The sequence below is a fragment of the Stegostoma tigrinum genome, chromosome 6, assembly GCF_030684315.1.
Source record: "Stegostoma tigrinum isolate sSteTig4 chromosome 6, sSteTig4.hap1, whole genome shotgun sequence".
NCBI classification, from domain to species: domain Eukaryota; kingdom Metazoa; phylum Chordata; class Chondrichthyes; order Orectolobiformes; family Stegostomatidae; genus Stegostoma; species Stegostoma tigrinum.
This window is the reverse complement of record NC_081359.1, coordinates 43,808,917-43,829,550: the sequence shown is the minus strand read 5'-3', so window position 1 is coordinate 43,829,550 and position 20,634 is coordinate 43,808,917. Positions and strand designations below refer to the sequence as shown.

The window sequence follows — 20,634 nt, the reverse complement described above, 5'->3', positions numbered from 1 at the left end:
TTTAAACCCTCCTCAGCTTTAAAAAAAACCTGGAAAAATAAAAGAAATGTCACTTATCAGATCAACACAAAATTATTTCATACTTATAGCAATCGTGCGAACCAATCATTTCGACATACCTGAACATAATGCCGCAAAACATAAGTAAGTTCTCCTTTGCCAGCTTTATCAGACAGAATCTTGTGGAACTTAGAAAATTCTTTGGTTCCAATTTCAGCATACAAGATTGCAATCGGAACTTCAGCATTCATGGTTGGAAATACATGATCCCCTTTAAACAAATATGGCTTGGGCCTATAAGCAGAAATTAGGTCAAAATTCTAACATCTATCCTAACATAATTCTTTTAAAAATCACAATTCACTTACTTTAACAATTCTCTCTGGTGTGATATAACAAATGAGGTTAAATTGATTTCATCTTACAGATTTTAACACCGAGATATTGGATTTCTGAAAAAAGACAATTTTGTTGAAGCTTTCTGTTTTACATGCATCAGAATACTTCTCAAGAATACCAATTCAAAGAGAGCACCAACATTTATACTTCATGAGAAGTGGAGTGCTGATTGGTTGACAAATGAATGCTGATTGGTAGAGAATACCAGTGAAAAATACATTAATTAATGAGAGTAGAAAGTTAACTGCCAGAGAAGTCCACATACCAACTGATCAGCACTCTCCTTTCACCCATTAAAGCATTGGTTTTGCCCTTAAACTTGTATTCTTGCAAGATGACTGATGAGTGCAAGATGAAAAGCTTCAGAAAATGTGCCTTTTTCCAGCACTATTCAAGTTCTGTGTGACCAAACAACTAACTGCAGGATTATGGCCACATCTGCCACAGCATCAACATGCTTTTAAAATGTCAATAACAGTCATAAAAAGCTTGGGAGGGACTCACAGGTCCTGTTCAGCAAGAGATGCTGGCCAGTCACAGACACAGATCACAGTGGTTTGAAAAGGCAGCTCATCACCACCTTCCCGCAGTTAGGGATAGGCCATACATGCTGACATAGCCAGTGATACCCACATACCACAAATGGAAAAAACACTTTTGAGCTTAGCAGTGCAATGTCAAAGGTGCTACTGCTTGTGGAAGAACACCCCCACCATTGTCCTAGGACCCTGAAGAAACAAAGAACCAAGGACAAAGCCAAATGTTAGGGATGGTGTGGGGTTGGGTTTTTAATGTGATTATGTTCGTTGGTTGAGTGCCATTGATTTTGGGAATGGTATGGGTTAAAGCAAAGGTAGTGTGGTGGCTTTTAAAAGTCATACCCATGCCCTATGTGCAGGTTCTTCAATCAGCCTTTGATCAAAAGACACTCAGCACCAACAACTCCGCATGACAACAGGCCTGTCTGCAGCTGGGTCAAGCCTAAGTTGGCAGGATAAGGCTATTCCTTCATTGAACAGTTAAGGGCTTCAAGTGGCAGCAGGGCAGGAAGATGGCCCAGGGACATATCCAACATCCCCAGACCACCTCCTCTGAAGCTCCAATCCCCAATCAATTCCAGTGGAAAGCAAGGTTTGGATACATCTAACAAAGTACACCTTCTACCTCCGAGTTTGCCTTCTCTCTAGCAGGACAGAAAATTTCTCAAGATGTCAGTTTGACGGAATGGCAAGGCGATGAGTTAGAGTTATGAAAACAGGAGTAATTATGACTCGTTTAAAAGTGGAAAAGAACTGAGAGAGAGAGATATTAATAATATCAATAAACATAAGTACCAGTAATAGATGTTATGTAATCAACAGTTTATTGGGAAAGAAAGTGTGCATCAGGAACAAGAGTTTAGAGGGTGGATGAAGGGAGATAGGAGAGAAACTGAAAGAAAAGATGCAAATATAGGGCTAGATAGCGGAGTTTTAGAGGCAGCTGGTTCTGATAGTCAATAAAAGGAAGATAAGCAACAAAAGGCAGCAATAAACTATAGGAAAATACACAAATGAAATAATTAATTCAATACTACATATTCTTCCTTACTCTAAATTGTAATGCTGTGAGAAGGATTGTAAATCTTCATGCATAGACAAGAAATTATGTTGTATACCTATTAGCTGCTCTTTTGAGGAGCTTCTTGACTTCTTTTGTATTACAGGTGTGTTCCCCGTGGACAGCTACAAAACTACTGCATCCTTTTGGTGGCGGTTCATCAGTTGCAGTCTAGGCCAGACAGCACAAGTAAATACACAGGTTAAAAGGGGAATTTCTTTTATCCATATCTACTGCCCCAAACTCTGACTATTTCTGAGAGATGAATAACCATGGGTAACATGTCAAGGATAAAACTTGGACATCTTTCTGATTATCTAAAATAACTGAGCAAAGGGTATTAAACCAGTTTAAGGTATAGGGCAGATTTAAGGTATAGCAGCCAACCCTCATCAGCTCCTTCAGATAGAAGATCGAACAGCACAAATGCAACAGTGAATGAAAAATACATACAAACAGTGTGGTGGTGGGTGATTTCTGATGTTCAACTCCAGACAGATGAACAATTCTGGCAGAGCACAGTACAGAGACCACTACATTCCATATAAGCAGCCAAGGATCAGTTTAACAAGAAGCTTGGATGCTGAATGCACCAAAATCCCTGACTTCATAATCAAAGAAAAGTATAAAAAAAACTTATCTAACCATGCAAACATCTGAAAAAAAAACCTTTATCTGTATAATACCCCTCACCTTGAACAGCACAACACTTTTTAATGTAAGAAATTGTCACTGACATGTACAATTTCTCTAAAACCACCAGTTATAACACTTCTTTCCAAACTTTTTCCCTCTGTAATCCCCCATCTAAGGCATGAAAATTGTTGTGACCCTTCGGTAAGACCTATGAATTGGAGAGGGGGCAAGGAGATTTACAACAACGGAGAAGGTGAGTGGCTTGAGAGAGCAACGACTGCACTGTCATAGCATAATTATATATAGCATATATTATAATTTGGTCAAAACTCCACACTGGCTGTTGCTGTGTTGACTCCTGACCCTGCTTAGGGTTGCAACTCCACTTTGGGAAGCTGACGTACAGTGTGAATACACTGCTGAAAACAAAAGTAGGGAAAGGAAGCTTTGCATACGTGACAAGAATAAATGAGGTGAACACACCTGCAGTAAAATTAGAAGCATTTTGAAATATGTATTTTATATAAATTAAATAGCCAATTAGAACTTTTGTTTGGTCCAGAACTATTAATGGCTGAAATAAATTTGTTACAACTATAATTGTTTTAAATCCAAAAACATCACTATTGGGTAGGCTCAGGTGCATTTTAATTATACCAGTAGTTAATAAACAAAGAAAGGATTACATCCAAAGCAGATGAGCAAAAGATAATGAAGAACTTTGCTATGAACAGAGAGGAGAAAGCTAACCATTACAGAAATATTAAAATGCCCAGTCAGGAAAACAAAAGTTACATGGATTATCAGGGAAATGAAGAAGGATAAAACCATGTGGTCACATAGCAAGTGTGGAAATAATATTGGCATCAGCAGAATTTAGATATGAAATATGTACAACTCTGGCCTAGTAACAGGAAAACTTGTGAGTCAGAATTTGCAACACTACTTAACAGACGAGGAGCAACAGAATGTGAACTTCATAGGATGATCAACTTAGGTGACTCACACAATCAAAATCATTACAAAGTCATTACAAAGCAGAATGAGATCAGAGACATGAGCAGAACAATACTGGTTACCTGAAGAAAGGGGAGCAAGAACTGCAATGGACAGGAGAATAGATCCAATTATATGTTGTGGTGCTTTTCAGATTGTATCAAGTCATCTGATCAAGGTATGAACAATATCTGAAATGCTCCAGTACTTGGACGTTGAAGGAAAAAGAAATTAAGACCATTATAAAACTTATAATGGGACCAAGCAGCAGTATTCAGAATAAACTGTAAATAGATAGTTATAAAAAGAGGATTGTGACATAGCTTTTTTCCATCTCTAAATTTTTCCATCTTGAAAGTAAATTAACGTAAGATGTTTATCAATGTTACCAACAATTTCACTTGTTGGATGGAAGAAAATCAATCTGAGAACTGCAAATGACATCATCATTGTCTGGAAAATCTACAGGATTCTTAGACACAGTTATAATAAACAGTAAGAGATATGGATTATTACTAAACTGAAGAAAAACATTACATTTGATAAATCACTGAATCACAGAATTTTACAGTACAGAAAGAGGCCATTCAGCCCTTCATATCTGTATCAACTCCCAAAAAATCAAAGAAAGGATTATACCAGGTGCAAAAATCACAACTGAATCAAAAGAAATTATATAAGTAAAATTGTTTTTTATCTGGGCAGCTATTAACATCTCATGGGAAAAAAAGTGATCAAGACATCAGGAAGAATGTAACACACGCAAACCACTTTAGAATTAAAATCATCTCTATAGGAAGCAGAGTTAGGTGAGTAAAATGTTCCATCTGGCCAACATTACTATATGGATGTGTAAGTTGGAATACATGCAAAAAAATGGAAGATAAATTAAACCCACAGAGATATAGGGTGGAATCTTCCTAGCCCACAAACAAAGTGAGCATTAGACAGTCAATTGGGAAAATTTAGAAAAAAAGAGATACTCAACATCAAGACAATCAAGTACAATTCTCCAAATAAATTTTGAACAGAGATAAAAATCAGTAGTGAGCAATGAGAGGCCTATTTGCATCAATTAGCATGGCATTAGGACCTAATATCACCTCACTGAAATGGATTTCTCTATTCTATCATGTGCTGGAGGAAATTTAGTCAACAACAATTCCTGACAGGATCAGAGCAGGTATCTGGTGGCTCCAGAACAGCATTGACTCTTCTCAGTGTCCATGTTAGACTCCAGTACCCAACAAGAAAGCACAGTCCACAGGCAACAACTGCCGACACACTTCCATTCATGGAGGATGGCATCAGACACATAGCAGCCTTAGCATGTCATTGTAGAATACCTGTGTCCCTTATAAACTATCATCGTGATATTGCATATGGGGGCAGACACCCAACTCGTGGATTAGACGTGATGAGGATTAACTGAACAAGACTCACACCAAAATGAGAAGAACTCTTCAGGAAAATGAAACAGAAGAAAAAATTTTGCAAATGTGCAACAAGAAAAAATACAATTCACTGGACATGTACTTAGGAGAGGAAACCACTGGCCATGACAGATAAAATTGCAGGCAGAAGAACAAGAGAGATTAAAGGGAAGAAAGACATCCATAATTTAAGAAGCAGAATGGTACAAGATTGATAACACTAAAATGTTAGTCGTCATCGATGACCGTGAGAGCCATGGCACCTCAAATATGACACCTGAAGAAATGAAATTTGAGAACAGGGAAAATGCGCAATGTCATTCATTGGTCTAATGAAAATCTTAATATGAGTTATCAATGTAACGATTCCGTTGGGACAAATCTATTACATTTTACAATCATGGGTATTTCTGTCATTTGCAGAATAAATATGTGAAATTCACGTATTTGTAAAAATAAACAAAGGTATCATTGAGAAGGATTTAGCAGACTACTTGGATTGAGAAACACACACCTAAAATGATTTGAATTATAACCAAACATCAAAAACATAAAAGAAAAATATTTCCACAATGTCAAATTTGCTTCATTCAGAAGTATGCCAAAATCATACTGGACTCACGACTACAGACAGAGTTTTCTATTCCACTGTTGGAACCAAATCTAGTAAAAATGCAATTTTTGATGTAGATTAAAGTAACTTTCCACTATAAATATTTTTGTCAAAAACTAAAAGTGAGCAGGGAATGCAATGTCAAGGCCCTTCAACAGTCTTCCCTTTCTTTTAAGACAGAATCAATTTTTTGCTATCGTCTCTTTCACCCAGCTTCAACGTAGCATGAAGATTACTCTACGCACCTGCTGAAACATTTGAACAGTTGGAGAATATGCTCTCAGCGAGAGGGCAAACTTCAGAAGATTGAGTTTCAGTTGTGACAAGAATTGACCAGCTTTCTTCAGAATTAAATCATAATACCTGCGTTCAGAATCTATTAAATAACATTGCCATATTAATAAGAGAGTTCAATCAATAATGTCAATTATCTTATTTGCATACTATTGTTGCCAGTAAAAACATTATTATTACAACACTAAATTCTCACAGCCCCTCCAAATCTCTCACTCACTGTTGTAAAGTCTGGGATAATTTGTCAAGTGGCGAAGGGAGGCCCTTTACCATTGTTCTCAAAGAATATTGTGCTGAGAGATCTGCTATCCTCTGTGGTGAGAACCTTAACTTCCCCAATGTGCAATTGACTGTAGTCCCACTGACAAGCTGCAGTGACACATTCCATCCACACCTGCTCAAGTTAAAGAATTCTCACAGCAAAAAGAATGTTGTCTATCACAAAGACTGGCATGACACCAGTCTGGGTTTTGTAGGCGTTTTTTGTCAGATCTTGCACTCAACACAGTTGCAGTCCTGTCTCCATGAAGCTGTTGCAAGATTGTTACAACGTTTCTTTGGCATCCAAAACTCTGGTGAACAGTCCACACAGTCTCATGATTTATGGAATCAAGTGCTTTAGTCAGGTCGACAAATGCAATGAAAAGTTTCTGGTGTTGTTCTCAACTAATTTCTTGGGTTTGTCTGACAACAGAGATCATGTTCGAAGTTCCTCTGGAAGATCTAAAGCCGCACAGTATCTCTGTGTCCTCAGCCATGTGAAATAGGTGATTCAGAATGTTCCCTGCTCAGGACAAAACGGAAAAACCTTGATAACTTCCACAGTTATGATTTTCCTCCATTCTTGCAAATACTTGCAGTATTTGGTGTCCTGAAGAGAGAGAGTGTGAGAGAGTGTGAGAGAGTGTGAGAGAGTGTGAGAGAGTGTGAGAGAGTGTGAGAGAGTGTGAGAGAGTGTGAGAGAGTGTGAGAGAGTGTGAGAGAGTGTGAGAGAGTGTGAGAGAGTGTGAGAGAGTGTGAGAGAGTGTGAGAGAGAGTGAGAGAGAGTGAGAGAGAGTGAGAGAGAGTGAGAGAGAGTGAGAGAGAGTGAGAGAGAGTGAGAGAGAGTGAGAGAGAGTGAGAGAGAGTGAGAGAGAGTGAGAGAGAGTGAGAGAGAGTGAGAGAGAGTGAGAGAGAGTGAGAGAGAGTGAGAGAGAGATGGCAATGTTTTGAATAGCTGCATGCAGAAAAATGCAAAAGTTGATTGCATTCACCATAAAAATTATCTACATTTCAAATACAGCTAACAAGAAAGTAAATATCAGTATGGCATTAAGTCCTTCCATATCCATTCTTACACATGACAAGTAGTTCACCTGAAAATAAAACTGGAAATATTTTCAAGGATAAAAACAAGCAATGGTGATCAAAAATCAAACTTCTTTTATTGGTGCTTTATTAATAATCAATTCTTTGTTTTTCTATATTTTTCCCATATTTTTAATGACTTTTAGATGGTTGACCAAATTTTTGAGATAAAACTCAGCACCAGTTCAGCGTAGTGAGATTGGAGCACTCGCTGTCACAGGAAGTTAATAATATCAAACATTATTGGGCAATCTAAACAAGTTGCTAAGGGAGAAGTGAATTCAGGGTTATAGTGATAAACATACATTGAGAAAGATAGGAGGAGGCTCAAAGAGAGCACAAACACTCAAGTATATCATGCCTTTTAACGTATACAACAAGGAATCAAACATTCGGATAGTTACAGGAGCCCAGAATATTCTTGTATTTGATATAAAAATTAAACAAGATCCATCACCACACTATATTCCTTATGTATTCATCACGGCTGATCATGATTGTAGCTGAGAAGATTACATGGAATGAAAGAATAAAGCTCCAAACGTCTCATGACACAAAGCTCTCACTGTCACGTCCATTCAGAGTCATATAGATCTACTGCATAGAAACAGACCCTTTGGTCCAATGCATCTATGCTGATCAGATATCCTAAATTAATCTAGTGCCATTTGCCAGCATTTGCCCGATATCCCTCGAAACCCTTCCTATTCATGTACCCATCCAGATACCTTTTAAGTGTTGTAACTGTAACAGTTTCCACCACTTCCTCTGATAGCTCTTTCCACACATGTACCATACTCTGTGTGAAAAAGTTACCCCTTAGGTCCCTTTTTAATCGTACCCCTCTCACCTTAAACCTATGCCCTCTAGTTTTGGGCTCCCCTACCCTGGGGAAAAGACCTTGGCTATCCTCCCTATCAATTCCCCTTATGATTTTATAAACTTCTACAAGGTGACCCCTCACTTTCCGACGCTCCAGGGAAAATAATGCCAGCCTGTTCAGCCTCATCCTATAGCTCAAAACCTCCAGCCCTGGTAACATCCTTGTAGATCTTTTATGAATCCTTTAAAGGTTCACAACATCATTTCCTTTAACAATGAGACCAGAATTGAACGCAGTATTCCAAAACTTAGGACGATCTAAAGCAGATTACAGTCGAGGTATGGTTTCAATAGTTTGCGCCTTTAAATAAAATTTAATCAAATAGCCAAAACTCAATTATCATCATGCTAATTTGTTCACCATCCTCAGTTGTTCACCATGCCTTGGAGAAATACAGCAAGCACCTACCAACCCCAACCACCAATCTCACTGAAATGCCTACTTACACAACATAAAAGTATCAATCTTCTTTTAGATTCACCTGACATTCCCCATATACCTTTGGTATACATCCCAGAGAATGAGCTGAATGTACATGAATTTTGAGAAGTGGGATTTGTTGTCCTTGGAGAGCAGAAAGTTTAGAGGAAATCTGATAGACTTCATTAAATTCATGAGAAGTCTGGTAAGACTAGACAGAGAGAAACTGTGTTCATAAAAAGACTGAGAACCAGACAGCATAGTTCTGACATGATGGGAACTGCAGAGGCTGGAGAATTCGAGACAACAAAGAGTGGAGCTGGATGAACACAGCAGGCCAAGGAGCATCTTAGGAGCACAAAAGCTAATGTTTCGGGCCTAGACCCTTCATCAGAAAAGGGGGATGGGGAGAGCGTTCTGAAATAAATAGGAAGAGAAGGGGAGGCGGATCGAAGGTGGATAGAGGAGAAGATAGGTGGAGAGGAGACAAACAAGTTAAAGTGTCAGGGATGGAGCCTGTAGAGGTGAGTATAGGTGGGGAGGTGGGAGGTGATAGGTCAGTCCGGGGAGGACGGACAGGTCAAGGGGGCGGGATGAGGTCAGGAAGTAGGAAATGGAGGTGCGGCTTGAGGTGGGAGGAGAGGGTAGGTGATAGGGAGAACTGGTTAGGAGGCAGGGACGAGCTGGGCTGGTTTTGGGATGCAGTGAGGGGAGGGGAGATTTTGAAGTTTGTGAAATCCACATTGATACCATTGGGCTGCAGGGTTTCGAAGTGGAATATGAGTTGCTGTTCCTGCAACCTTTGGGTGGCATCATTGTGGCACTGCAGGTGCCATATCGTCTAAGGAATGCGAGGGGGTGTTGAAATGGAACGCAACTTGGAGGTGCAGTTGTTTATTGTGAACCAAGCGTAGGTGTTCTACAAAGCGGTCCCCAAGCCTCCGCTTGGTTTCCCCAATGTAGAGGAAGCCACAACAGGTACAGTGGATGCAGTATACCACATTGGCAGATGTGCAGATGAACATCTGCTTGATGTGGAAAATCTTCTTGAGGCCTGGAAGTGGGTGAGGGAGGAAGTGTGGGGGCAAGTGTAGCACTTCCTATGGTTGCAGGGGAAAGTGCTGGGTGTGGTGGGGTCAGAGGGGAATGTGGAGCGGACAAGGGAGTCCCAGAGAATGTGGTCTTTCGGGAAGGCAGACAAGGATGGGGATGGAAAAATGTCTTTATGGTGGGGTCGAATTGTAGATGGCGGAAGTGTCGGAGGATGATGCGTTGTACCCGGGAGGTTGGTGGGGTGATATGAGAGGACGAGGGGGATTCTCTTTTGGTGGTTATGGAGGGGACTGGGTGTGAAGGATGAGTTGTGGGAAATGCAATAGACATGGTCGAGGGCGTTCTCGACCATTGCGGAGGGGGACATTGCGGTCCTTGAAGAACGAGGGCATCTAGGAGGTACGGGAGTGGAATGCCTCATCCCGGGAGCAGATGTGGCAGAGGCAAAGGAATTGGGAATAAGGGGTGGAATTTTTGCAGAAAGGTGGGTGGGCAGAGGTGTATTCTAGGTAGCTGTGGGAGTTGGTGGGCTTGAAATGGATACCAGTTTCTAGATCGTTGTCTGAGATGGAGACCTGAGAGGTCCAGGAAGAGGAGAGATGTGTTGGAGATGGTCCAGGTGAACTTGAAGTTGGGGTGGAAGGTGTTGGTGAAGTAGATGAACTGTTCGAGCTCCTCTTGAGAGCACGAGGTGGCGCCGAAACAGTCATCAATGTAGCGGAGGAAGAGGTGGGGTTTACCGTCAGTATTAGGTACAGAAGAGGGACTGTTCCACGTAACCTACAAAGAGGCAGGCATAGCTTGGGCCCAGGCGGGTACCCATGGCCACTCCTTTTGTCTCTAGGAAGTGGGACGAATCGAAAGAGATGTTGTTGAGGGTGAGGATGAGTTTGGCTAGGCGGATGAGGGTGTCGGTGGAGGGGGACTGGTTGGGCCTGCGGGACAGGAAGAAGCAGAGGGCCTTTAGGCCATCTGCATGGGGAATGCAGGTGTATAGGGACTGGACGTCCATGGTGAAACTGGGTCCACCTATCTGGATGCCCCTCCGAACTCATCTCCTCCTATCAGGACTCCATTTTCTCCCCTTCGGTCCAGGAACCTCCTACCTACATCCGTGACACCACCCATGCCCTCCACCTTCTCCAGAACTTCCAATTCCCCAGTCCCCAACACCTTATTTTTACCATGGAAGTCCAGTCCCTATATACCTGCATTCTACATGCAGATGGCAGTACGGAGCGGACAAGGGAGTCACGGTTCCATCCCCATCCTTGTCTGCCTTCCGGAGAGGCCACTCTCTCCAAGACTCCCTTGTCAGCTCCACATTCCCCTCCAACCCCACCACACCCGGCACCTTCCCCTACAACCGCAGGAATTACTACACTTGCCCCCACATCTCCTCCCTCACCCCCATCCCAGGCCCCAAGATGACTTTCCATATTAAGCAGATGTTCACCTGCACATCTGCCAATGTGGTATACTGTATCCACTGTACCCGCGTGGCTACCTCTACATTGGGGAAACCCAATTGAGGCTTGGGGACCGCTTTGCAGAACACCTCCGCTCGGTTCGCAACAAACAACTGCACCTTCCTGTCGTGAACCATTTTAACTCCCCCTCCCATTCCTTACGACATGTCCATCATGGGCCTCCTGCAGTGCCACAATGATGCCACCCGAAGGTTGCAGGAACAGCAACTCATATTCCGCTTGGGAACCCTGCAGCCCAATGATATCAATGTGGACTTCACCAGCTTCAAAATCTCCCCTTCCCGCAGTGCATCCCAAAACCAGCCCAGCTCGTCCCCGCCTCCCTGACTTGTTCTTCCTCTCACCTATCCCCTCCTCCCACCTCAAGCCGCACCTCCATTTCCTACCTACTAACCTCATCCCGCCTCCTTGACCTGTCCGTCTTCCCTGGACTGACCTATCCTCTCCCTACATCCCCACCTATACTCTCCTCTCCACCTATCTTCTTTTCTCTCCATTTTCGGTCCGCCTCCCCCTCTCTCCCTATTTATTCCAGAACTGTCTCCCCATCCCCCACTCTGATGAAGGGTCTAGGCCCGAAACATCAGCTTTTGTGCTCCTGAGATGCTGCTTGGTCTGCTGTGTTGATCCAGCTTCACACTTTATCTTGGATTCTCCAGCATCTGCAGTTCTCATTATCTCCTCCTGAACCATCACGATTTATGATTTTACATAAACTGTACAAACATGAGACTTAAAGTATTTGCTGTATTTCTATTCTTTGGAGATCCATGTTTAAATTCCCTATCTATTGTCATCATGTTTGCAACACTTCTTTCTTGACCAATTTTCCAGCAAATTTGAGAGATATACAAGATGATCTTACCTCCCCGAAGGTAGGATACTTCCTTGACAGTGTCAACAAATTGCCAGAATTTTTCATTGTCTTCTTCTGCTATATACTCACTACAAAATAAGAGCCAGATAATATTTTATAAGTTCACAAAAATCAATACATTCATACAGAGTGATTGGAAACTGTAAGAGAAAGCTTACATTTGTTTTCAGGGAAAATTTCAGCTCAAACACAGAAGAGGCCTTTAGGTTTTTTTTAAAGCCGTTGTAACAATAGAGGAGGAGTGGCCAGTTCTCCCTGACCTGGCTTTTTAATTTTTTTTAAGCTGTACCAGTGAAAAGCTGTTTGGCTCCCAGAAGAGTTGGAGCTTCAGTAAATGATTCCTAACTACGATGTTCTCTGAAATCCCTCGATGTTGAATGCCACGTAAGAATCTGTACCTGAATTTACCTTTTGGACTAGGTGTGTGTTTATTGGATGTCGTTATATTGGAACAGTTAATTAGTAACAGGCACTGTATCTATTATTTGGTTAAGTTTTCCACGAGTAGGTTATTCTAAATTCTTCTTTCTCTTATTTGTGTTTTAACTGTTGTTTAAATAAATTGTGCTTTTCTAAACATCGCGTGGTTTGACCAGTTGCAACATTCTTGGAATAAACAGTTCACATCTACCTTTAAAATAAGATCAAATTATGATGTAGGCGACCTTCTTAAACTATTGTGAGGGAGGGGTCTTGTCTGGCCTGTTACAGAAGTAAAGTAATTAATTATTTAATTTTACACCATTCCGAAGTAAGGAAGATTTAAAACAAAATATTCATGTACAGAATCTCAGCTAATCTGTGATTGTTAAAAGACAAATATTTTAGAAAAACCTCTCTAACTTCCTTATTCTCCCTCCTTCTCTACACCGCATTCACAGGAGTTTGGGAGATGATCAGTAAGTGAGACCACAAGCAGAAAACTTTGGGTGTTCAAGAGAAGGCTGCAGCGTGAGAGAGGAAGCAAGAGGGATGCGATGTGTAAAAGTAGGGAGCGTAACAGTGAAAGAAGGCAACAGCGTGTAAGAGGAGGAGCATTTGAGGAATGTGGCAAGTGACAGAGGATATATGACAGCAAGAGAGGAGGGAGAAAGCAAGACAGGGAAGCATTGAGTGATGCAAATAGCAAGAGAGGGATCAGACAAGTGATGGGGAGAGAGAGAGAGAGAGAGAATCATAGAATTCCTACAGTGTGGAAGGAGGCCCTTTGACCCAACCAGTCCACACCGACCCTCAAAGCATCCCACCTGGGCCCATCCCACTATAACCCACCTAATGTACAAATCCCAGAACACTATGGACAATTTAGCATGACCAATCTACTTAGCCTGCACATCTTTAGACTGTGGGAGGAAACCAGAGCACCCAAAAGGAAACCCATGCAGACACGGGGAGAATGTACAAACTCCACGCAGACAGTTACCGGAGAGTGGAATTGAACCTGGGCCCCTGGTGCTGTGAGGCAGCTGTGCTAACCACTGAGTCACCATGCCACCCCGAAGTGGAGAGTTAGGGCATTAGAGGTAGGGAAGTGTGATGAGGAAAACAGCAGTTTGTTTTAAAAATGACCAAAGACAGGAATGTCCTATGAACTCTCCTAATTTACAAAAAAAAACTGTGCTACGACAATGTGGGTTAAATAGGGGACAACTGTACACAACTTAAAAATAAACTCTGTGGCCCTAATTCTGAATACTGCATTGCATGCACAGTGGCGAGACGATTCCCAATTTCACAAACCCTACCTTTAAAAATTGACACCCATTGTTCCCTTTTATGGTCCAAAGGAAATGGAGGTGCGGGGGCCACTCTGGATTGTTTGACAGGCAAAGTGGGGGAAGCTGCCTGCTCTAAAGGCAAGCTCGACAGAAAGCCTGCATGAAGCTTTGGGAGCAATGCCTACAAACTCTACTTTGACTGAAACCTAAAACATCTCTCCTGCTCACTTGGCCTCACTACCCTATCTATACCTACCCAGGTTACCTAATGCCCTGTATTCACATTCCATAGCCCCTCAAATCCTACGACACCAAATGCCCATCTACACATTGACTATGGCTGCTCATAACCTCTATGCCCACAAGTATCCCCATGCCAACTCACTATCAACATATAACCCCAACCCCACTTTATTCTTCCCTCTCCAAGCAACTGTCCCCAAAAAACACACATCAGGAGCCACGCTGACAGAAAATAATGTTATCCATCAATGATATCCGTGCTGAAAATGTCTTTTACTGATATAAAAGCATTAATACATTGAAATCTCTTCAGTTAATTCCTTATGAAGAAACTCTATAAATTCTATGAGCAGCAGAGCTCACTTGATGGGCACCCCTTATGAAAATTATATTTTGGGATACCAGCCATGCAACAGCCATTCTATCATAATTGCTTACTGATACTTAATTTATGTTTATACCAGCGCCACTCTGTCACCTCTTTACAACCCTGGTCCACAAAAGAAAGACGGCTGTGGTTATTGGAAATAAATTCTCTCAGCTCCAGGGCATCTCTGCAAGAAATCCTTAGTATAGTGTCCTAGGCCCAACCATCTTTAGCTGTTTTATCAACGACCATCCCTTCATGATAAGGCAGAAAAGGGGACATTCTCTAATGACTGCATGATATTAAGCACTATTCGCAGCACCTCAGTTACGGAAGCAGCTCCTGTCTGTATAAAAGCAAGGTCTAGACAATGTCTACATTTGGGCTAATAAGTAGCAAGTAACATCGTGACAAACAAGTGCCAGGAATGGCCATCTCAAATGAAAGGACCTAAACATCACCTTTTGATGTTAAATAACATTATCATGCTGCACTATCAACATCCTGGCAGTTACTACTGACCAGAAACTGAACTAGCCATATAAATACTGTGACCACAAGGGGTAAGAGGCTCAGAACCCTGCAATAATTAACTTACCTCCCTACTGTTTGTCCACTATCTTTAAGGCACAAGTGAGGGGTGTGGTGAATATTCCCCACATGCCTGGGTGGATGTAGCTCAAAAATACTCAAGAAGCTCAATACCATCCAGGACAAGGCAAAAACACTTGACAGGTGCCTCATCCATCTAAAATTCAACATTAATTTTTTCACCAGTGATGTACAGAGAAAGCACTGCATGACCATGTGGAAGATGCACTGTTTTGGAACTGTATCACTGTTCCTTTACTGTCACTGCGTTAAAATGCTGTAATTCGCTCTCTAATAGCACTGTGGTTACACCTTGACTTCTTTCAGTGTAGTCCACCAACAACAACTCCACAGCAGTTAGGGATGGATAATAAATAGCCTAGCCAGTGACACCAACGTCCTATGAATGACTAAAAATAAAAAGAATGCCTAATTTTCACAATCCCAAAAGATGCATGATAAGCAACAAAGACAGCTTACCTCTCCCAAAGGTGCCTAGAAGCAAATCTAAAAGTGGACCTTACCTCTTCAAAATTGTACCCTGGTTATCTTAAGTGTTCTAAAAGATTCTTTTATTGGATGTGGATGTCACTGACACTGCCAGCATTTGTTGCTGATTCCTAATTGCTGTCAATCTGAGTGCTACCACAACATTCAGAGGGCAATTAAGAGTCAACCACATTATTGTGTGTCTGGAGTCACACGTGGGCAGACTGGGTAAGGACAGCTGATATTCTTGCCCAAAGGATGTTAGTAAACCAAACAGGTTTTTACCACAATGATGTCACCATCACCGAGATAGCTTAATGTTCCAGACTTTTTAAACAGAAGTTAAATTCCACCAGCTGCTGCGAACACCTGCCCTCAGTTGGTTTAATCTCCACATGCAAAAACACCTGTTTCAGTGGAGGCTGATCATTTAAATGGCCAGTTGCCTCTAGGAGCCCCAAACATGCGAGCTATGGGCCAACCCCAAAAGCTACCCCCATGAAAATCAGAAATGCTAGGCTCAGGGCAGGACTTTGATTCCCAACATCTTCCAACAAATTTGCCTTAATACACGTGCCATCCATCATGGTGAAAATTTGAGCCTGCAATGTCTGCTCTAAAATACGCACTTCATTCACCTGATCCGCAACTGAAATGCATCTTACACTCATCTTGAACCATCCCTTATTCCAGATATCTCAGCAGGAGCTGATTTGCACAGATACCCCATTGGGATTCTGAACGTAGGGAAGTAGGAGACAAGTCAAACAGATTCACTGATTTCAATAGGATGAGAAATGATCAAGCCATGTTAAGTTGGAACTAAAGATTAATAGGAAGAACGACTGTGAAACCTTGGGTGATCATTAAAGAAAAAATGTTTCAGATATAGGCTCAGACCATCCAAACAGTGGGCAAAATACATGGAAACCAAGAACAGGGATCCCCTTGGATGACGAGGGAGAAAGAGTTTAAGATGAAAATATTATATGCAAAAGATGAATTCTTCAAACAAGAAAAGTCTCAAATCCAATAGGTTAAGTGAAAGTGAGGTAACATAAGTCTTTCATCATGGGCCGAAGGTTCTGTTCCTGGGCTGTACAGTTATATGAAAAGCAATACAATGAGAAATGTGATGTCAATAATGTAAAAGAAAATTCAAAAATCTATTACCATGTAAGACAGTAAGTGGGTAACATAGAGTGGATTCAATTGCATTTGGGAACCAAGAAGGTGATATATGTAAAGACAGGAATTAGAAAAAATATCAGGGGAAGTAGAGATAGTACAGGTGATGGATGAAGTGAAAACAGATAAGCGGTACTGGAGAGGTTGGGCATACTTCAGAGTGGATATATCAGCTGCTCTGCAAGTGGGGGTGGAAATCGCAAGACAGTTTGCCATAATCTTCCAATCTCTGCCAAGTATAGGTGTCACAGACTTGAATAATTGTAAAATCACAGATGGAACATTCCAAACAACTATGGGTCAGTTAGTTTAACATCAATGGTAGTTGAAGATTTAGAAACAATGAACATGAAAAAGGATTGCAATTGATATTGTCCATGTGGATTTTCAGGGTGTTTACAAGTGTTCATGTGAAAGGCTGGTTAATAAAATTATAGATCATGGAATGGGAGTGGGAAGTGGTCAGTATTAGCATGGATTAACAAAAAAAAAATAGCAAACAGTGACCTGCACTAATTTTTTTTCAGAATAGTGGGTGATATACTGTAGTGTTCCCTGAGGGTCAGTGATAGAATCACTGCTCTTTTTGAAATGTAGAATTGATTTGAATATGGGAAAGTGGAGTAACTCATTAAATATTGTCAAAGGTTCCAAACAAAGAGGAGTGTTAGTGAGAATGATACCAATCAACTGCAACTGAACACAAATGGATCAGCATAATCTGATCAATCGGGCAGGAGGGATTTGACACGGAGAAATGTGCTTTTGGCAGAAGGGTTACTGTGAAATCATACAGGCTTAATGGCACAGTTCTAGAGTGTGCAGGAACAGTGGGATCTGATGAGAATGTGGTTAGCAAATATTTGGTACCTTGTTATGAATAACAGCAATGCTTTAAACTGCAGGTAAGTTATGGTGAGCATGTGTAAATCTCTAGTTAGGCCACCCTAACCTATGTATCCAATTCTGGTCAGCAGACTTTAGGAAGATGCAAAGGAGAATTGATAAAATGTTGCAGAAATGGTACATTTCAGCAGCATGGTTAGGATGGACGCAGAGATGATCAACAACTTCAAAAGTGAAAATCAAGCAAAATATTATGTAAAATTGAAAATATTAAGTTTAGAATAGCATATAGTCAGATTTCTAGCCCCGGTGTTCCAGAAGGAACTAAACCAGTCAGTTTCAGTGATACCTCACATGCTAATCTTCCTGATGGTGATTCAAGAATAGCAGGATTTATTACATTTTTAGTGGGAAGAAGTGATAAATGTTGTCTATTAATCTGACAATTGAAAAAAATTAAGTCCTCAAAAGCATCTCAGCTGCAGGAATACATTATCTGGTAGAAAGGCCAATACGCTTCAGTGTTTATCAAGTACTTCAAGGAATTCGTTCATAAGCCAAAAATGGTACCTGTGCAATGCTACATTGATAATTCTGCAGCTATGTCTACTTGGCAAAATGTATTGCAGAAAAGGGATTGATAGTTAGACTTATGGTTATAAAAGTGAGGTTTTTAGAAGTAAAGGAAATTTTAAAAATAAAACTGGTCTACGTAGGTCACCAGCTATCTCATTGTTTTAAAAACAGCGTTTCGCCAAAGAAATTGTTGGATGTCCTTGAAAATGTGATACCTTGTGATATAATGAATTATGAAAATGTGAAAATATTGTAGCTTTTATTGAAATACCTTTTACTTTCAAAAAGGAGAATATAGAGTATGCTAAAGACTGATTATGTATTTACACAACCTGTAAAATGATATTTTTATGTTTTATACATGTCTATTTGCATACTAATTTAGAGAAAAAGATAGCAATCTGTTCGTATATAATAGGCTCTGATGAATATTAAATACCTAGTGTTTGAAGGTAATAAGGTAAACAAGTGCTGGATATTGTTCAGTTGTATTTAGGGTTCTTTCTTGGGCGCAACACTCAGGGTTTAATGATTGATTGATTGATTGGCTTATTGTCACATATATAAGAACGTAAGAACTTAGGAACTAGGGGCAGGAGTAAGCCATTCGGTCCTTCAAGCCTGCCCTGCCACTCAATAAGATCATGGCTGATCTTTTTATGGACTCAGATCCACTCGCCCGTGTTCTCACCATATCCCCTAATTCCTTCATTGTTCAAAAAAAACCTTAACTTTAAAAACATTTACTGAAGTAGCATCAACTACTTCACTGGGCAAGGAATTCCATAGATTAACAACCCTCTGTGTGAAGAAGTTCCTTCTCAATTCAGTCCTAAATCTGCTCCCTCTAATCTTGAGACTATGCCCTCTTGTCCTAGCTTCACCTGCCAGTGGGAACATCCTCTCTACTTCTATCTTATCTATTCCCTTCTTAATTTTATATATTTCTATAAGATCCCCCCTCAATCTTCTGAATTCCACTGAATATAATCCCAAGCTACTCAGTCTCTCCAGTCTATACAAAATACAGTCAAAAGCTTTGTTTACAAGCAGTACAGGCAGATCACAGCAAGCAAAGGATGTACCGATCAAAAAGACTTAGAGGCATACAGGTTACATTATTTGAGGCTAGAATCCATCCAACAGTCTGATAATGAGGGGAAAGAAGCTGATCGTGAACCTGCTAGTTCCGGTGTTCAGGCTTCTGTATCTTCAGCCTGACAAAAGAGGTTGTAGGAGGTCATTACCAGAGTGCTATGGGTCTTTGATGGCTTTGGCTGCCTTTCTGCAGCAGCGACCCACGTAAACAGAGTCCATGGATGGAAGGTTGGTTTCTGTGATGGTCTCGGCTCTGCACACCAACTTCTATAGCTTCTTAACATCCTGGGCATATCAGTTGCCATACCAGACTGTTATGCACCCAGACAGCAGGTTTTCAATGGTGCACGTGTAGATGTTGGTGAGGGATCTTGTGGACATGGCAAACTTCCTGAGCTGCCTGAGGAAGTAGAGACATTGTTGTGTCTTCTTGACTGTCACATCTATGTGGGAAGTCCAGGACAGGCTATCAGTTATCGTCACTCTGAGGAACTTGATGGTCCTCACTCTCTCATCCTCAATTCCACTGATGTAGATGGAGTCATGTTCTCCTCCTTTCTTTCTGAAGCCGATGATCAGTTTTTAGTTTTGCCAACACTGAGGCAGAGATTGTTTTCATTGCACCACATCACCAAGCTCTCTACCGCCCTTAATTTTATCTCGTTGTTGTTAGATATCCATCCCACTACGGTGGTGTCGTCAGTGAACTTGTAGATGGTATTCGTTCGGAATTAGGCAACATAGTTGTAGCTGTAGAGTAGGGGCTGAGGAGGCATCCTTGGGGGGGGGGGGGGGGGGGGGGGGGGGTGTGGCTCCAGTGTTGAGTGTTATTGTGGAAGAGGTCCGGTTACCTATCCTCATGGATTGCGGTCTGTGGGTCAGAAAGCTGGGGATCCAGTTGCAGAGGGAGGAGTCAAGACCAAGATCACAGAGTTTTGAGATCAGTCCAGAGGGGGATAATGGTGTTAAAGGCCAAGCTGTAGTCAATGAGCAGGAGTGTCATGGGAAACAGTCAAAAGAGTTGTGTAGAAACACATGGAAGCTCAGTATTCTTCGGTTTGACAGGCAGTGGACGGAAGAAAGGAACATGGTAGTATGGAGTTTCCCCTTAATTGCTAGGCTAAGCATGGAACTCACTCATGCATTGCCTTCCATCCTCATCCAAATCACAAATGCATAATGGAAGTGGAAAATGATGAATCACACCTGAAGTGGGCAGAGTCAACGTTTTTTTCCTGTCTGAGCCCACAGTGTCTACCTGTAAGCGACTTAAGATCGAGCAAGGGCAATAGCATTAATCAGATGTTCACGCAGTAAGAGTTAAAGTCATCTATATTTCTTGTGCCCTGCATTTGAAATAAATGCAGTGCCCATCTGTATGGGATACAAATCTTGGTCACAAGCAATCTATAGAATCCCTACAGCATGGAAACAGGTCATTCAGCCCAATGTGTTAACAAGGGCCATCCAAACAGCAT

The 20,634-nt window shown here is 41.4% G+C and overlaps 1 protein-coding gene across 1 annotated transcript in view; it reads right to left on the bottom strand.

The window, feature by feature from the left end:
* The window catches only part of LOC125453242 (UDP-glucose:glycoprotein glucosyltransferase 2), a 177,527-nt gene that overhangs the window by 131,726 nt on the left and 25,167 nt on the right, over window positions 1-20,634 (bottom strand). Inside the window, exons 3-6 of the mRNA XM_059646959.1 lie at window positions 12,029-12,108; window positions 5,922-6,052; window positions 2,057-2,169; window positions 120-294 (exon numbers count right to left, since the gene is read on the bottom strand). Coding sequence (XP_059502942.1) covers window positions 120-294; window positions 2,057-2,169; window positions 5,922-6,052; window positions 12,029-12,108 — 499 coding nt within the window. The remainder of the gene's footprint in view (window positions 1-119; window positions 295-2,056; window positions 2,170-5,921; window positions 6,053-12,028; window positions 12,109-20,634) is intronic.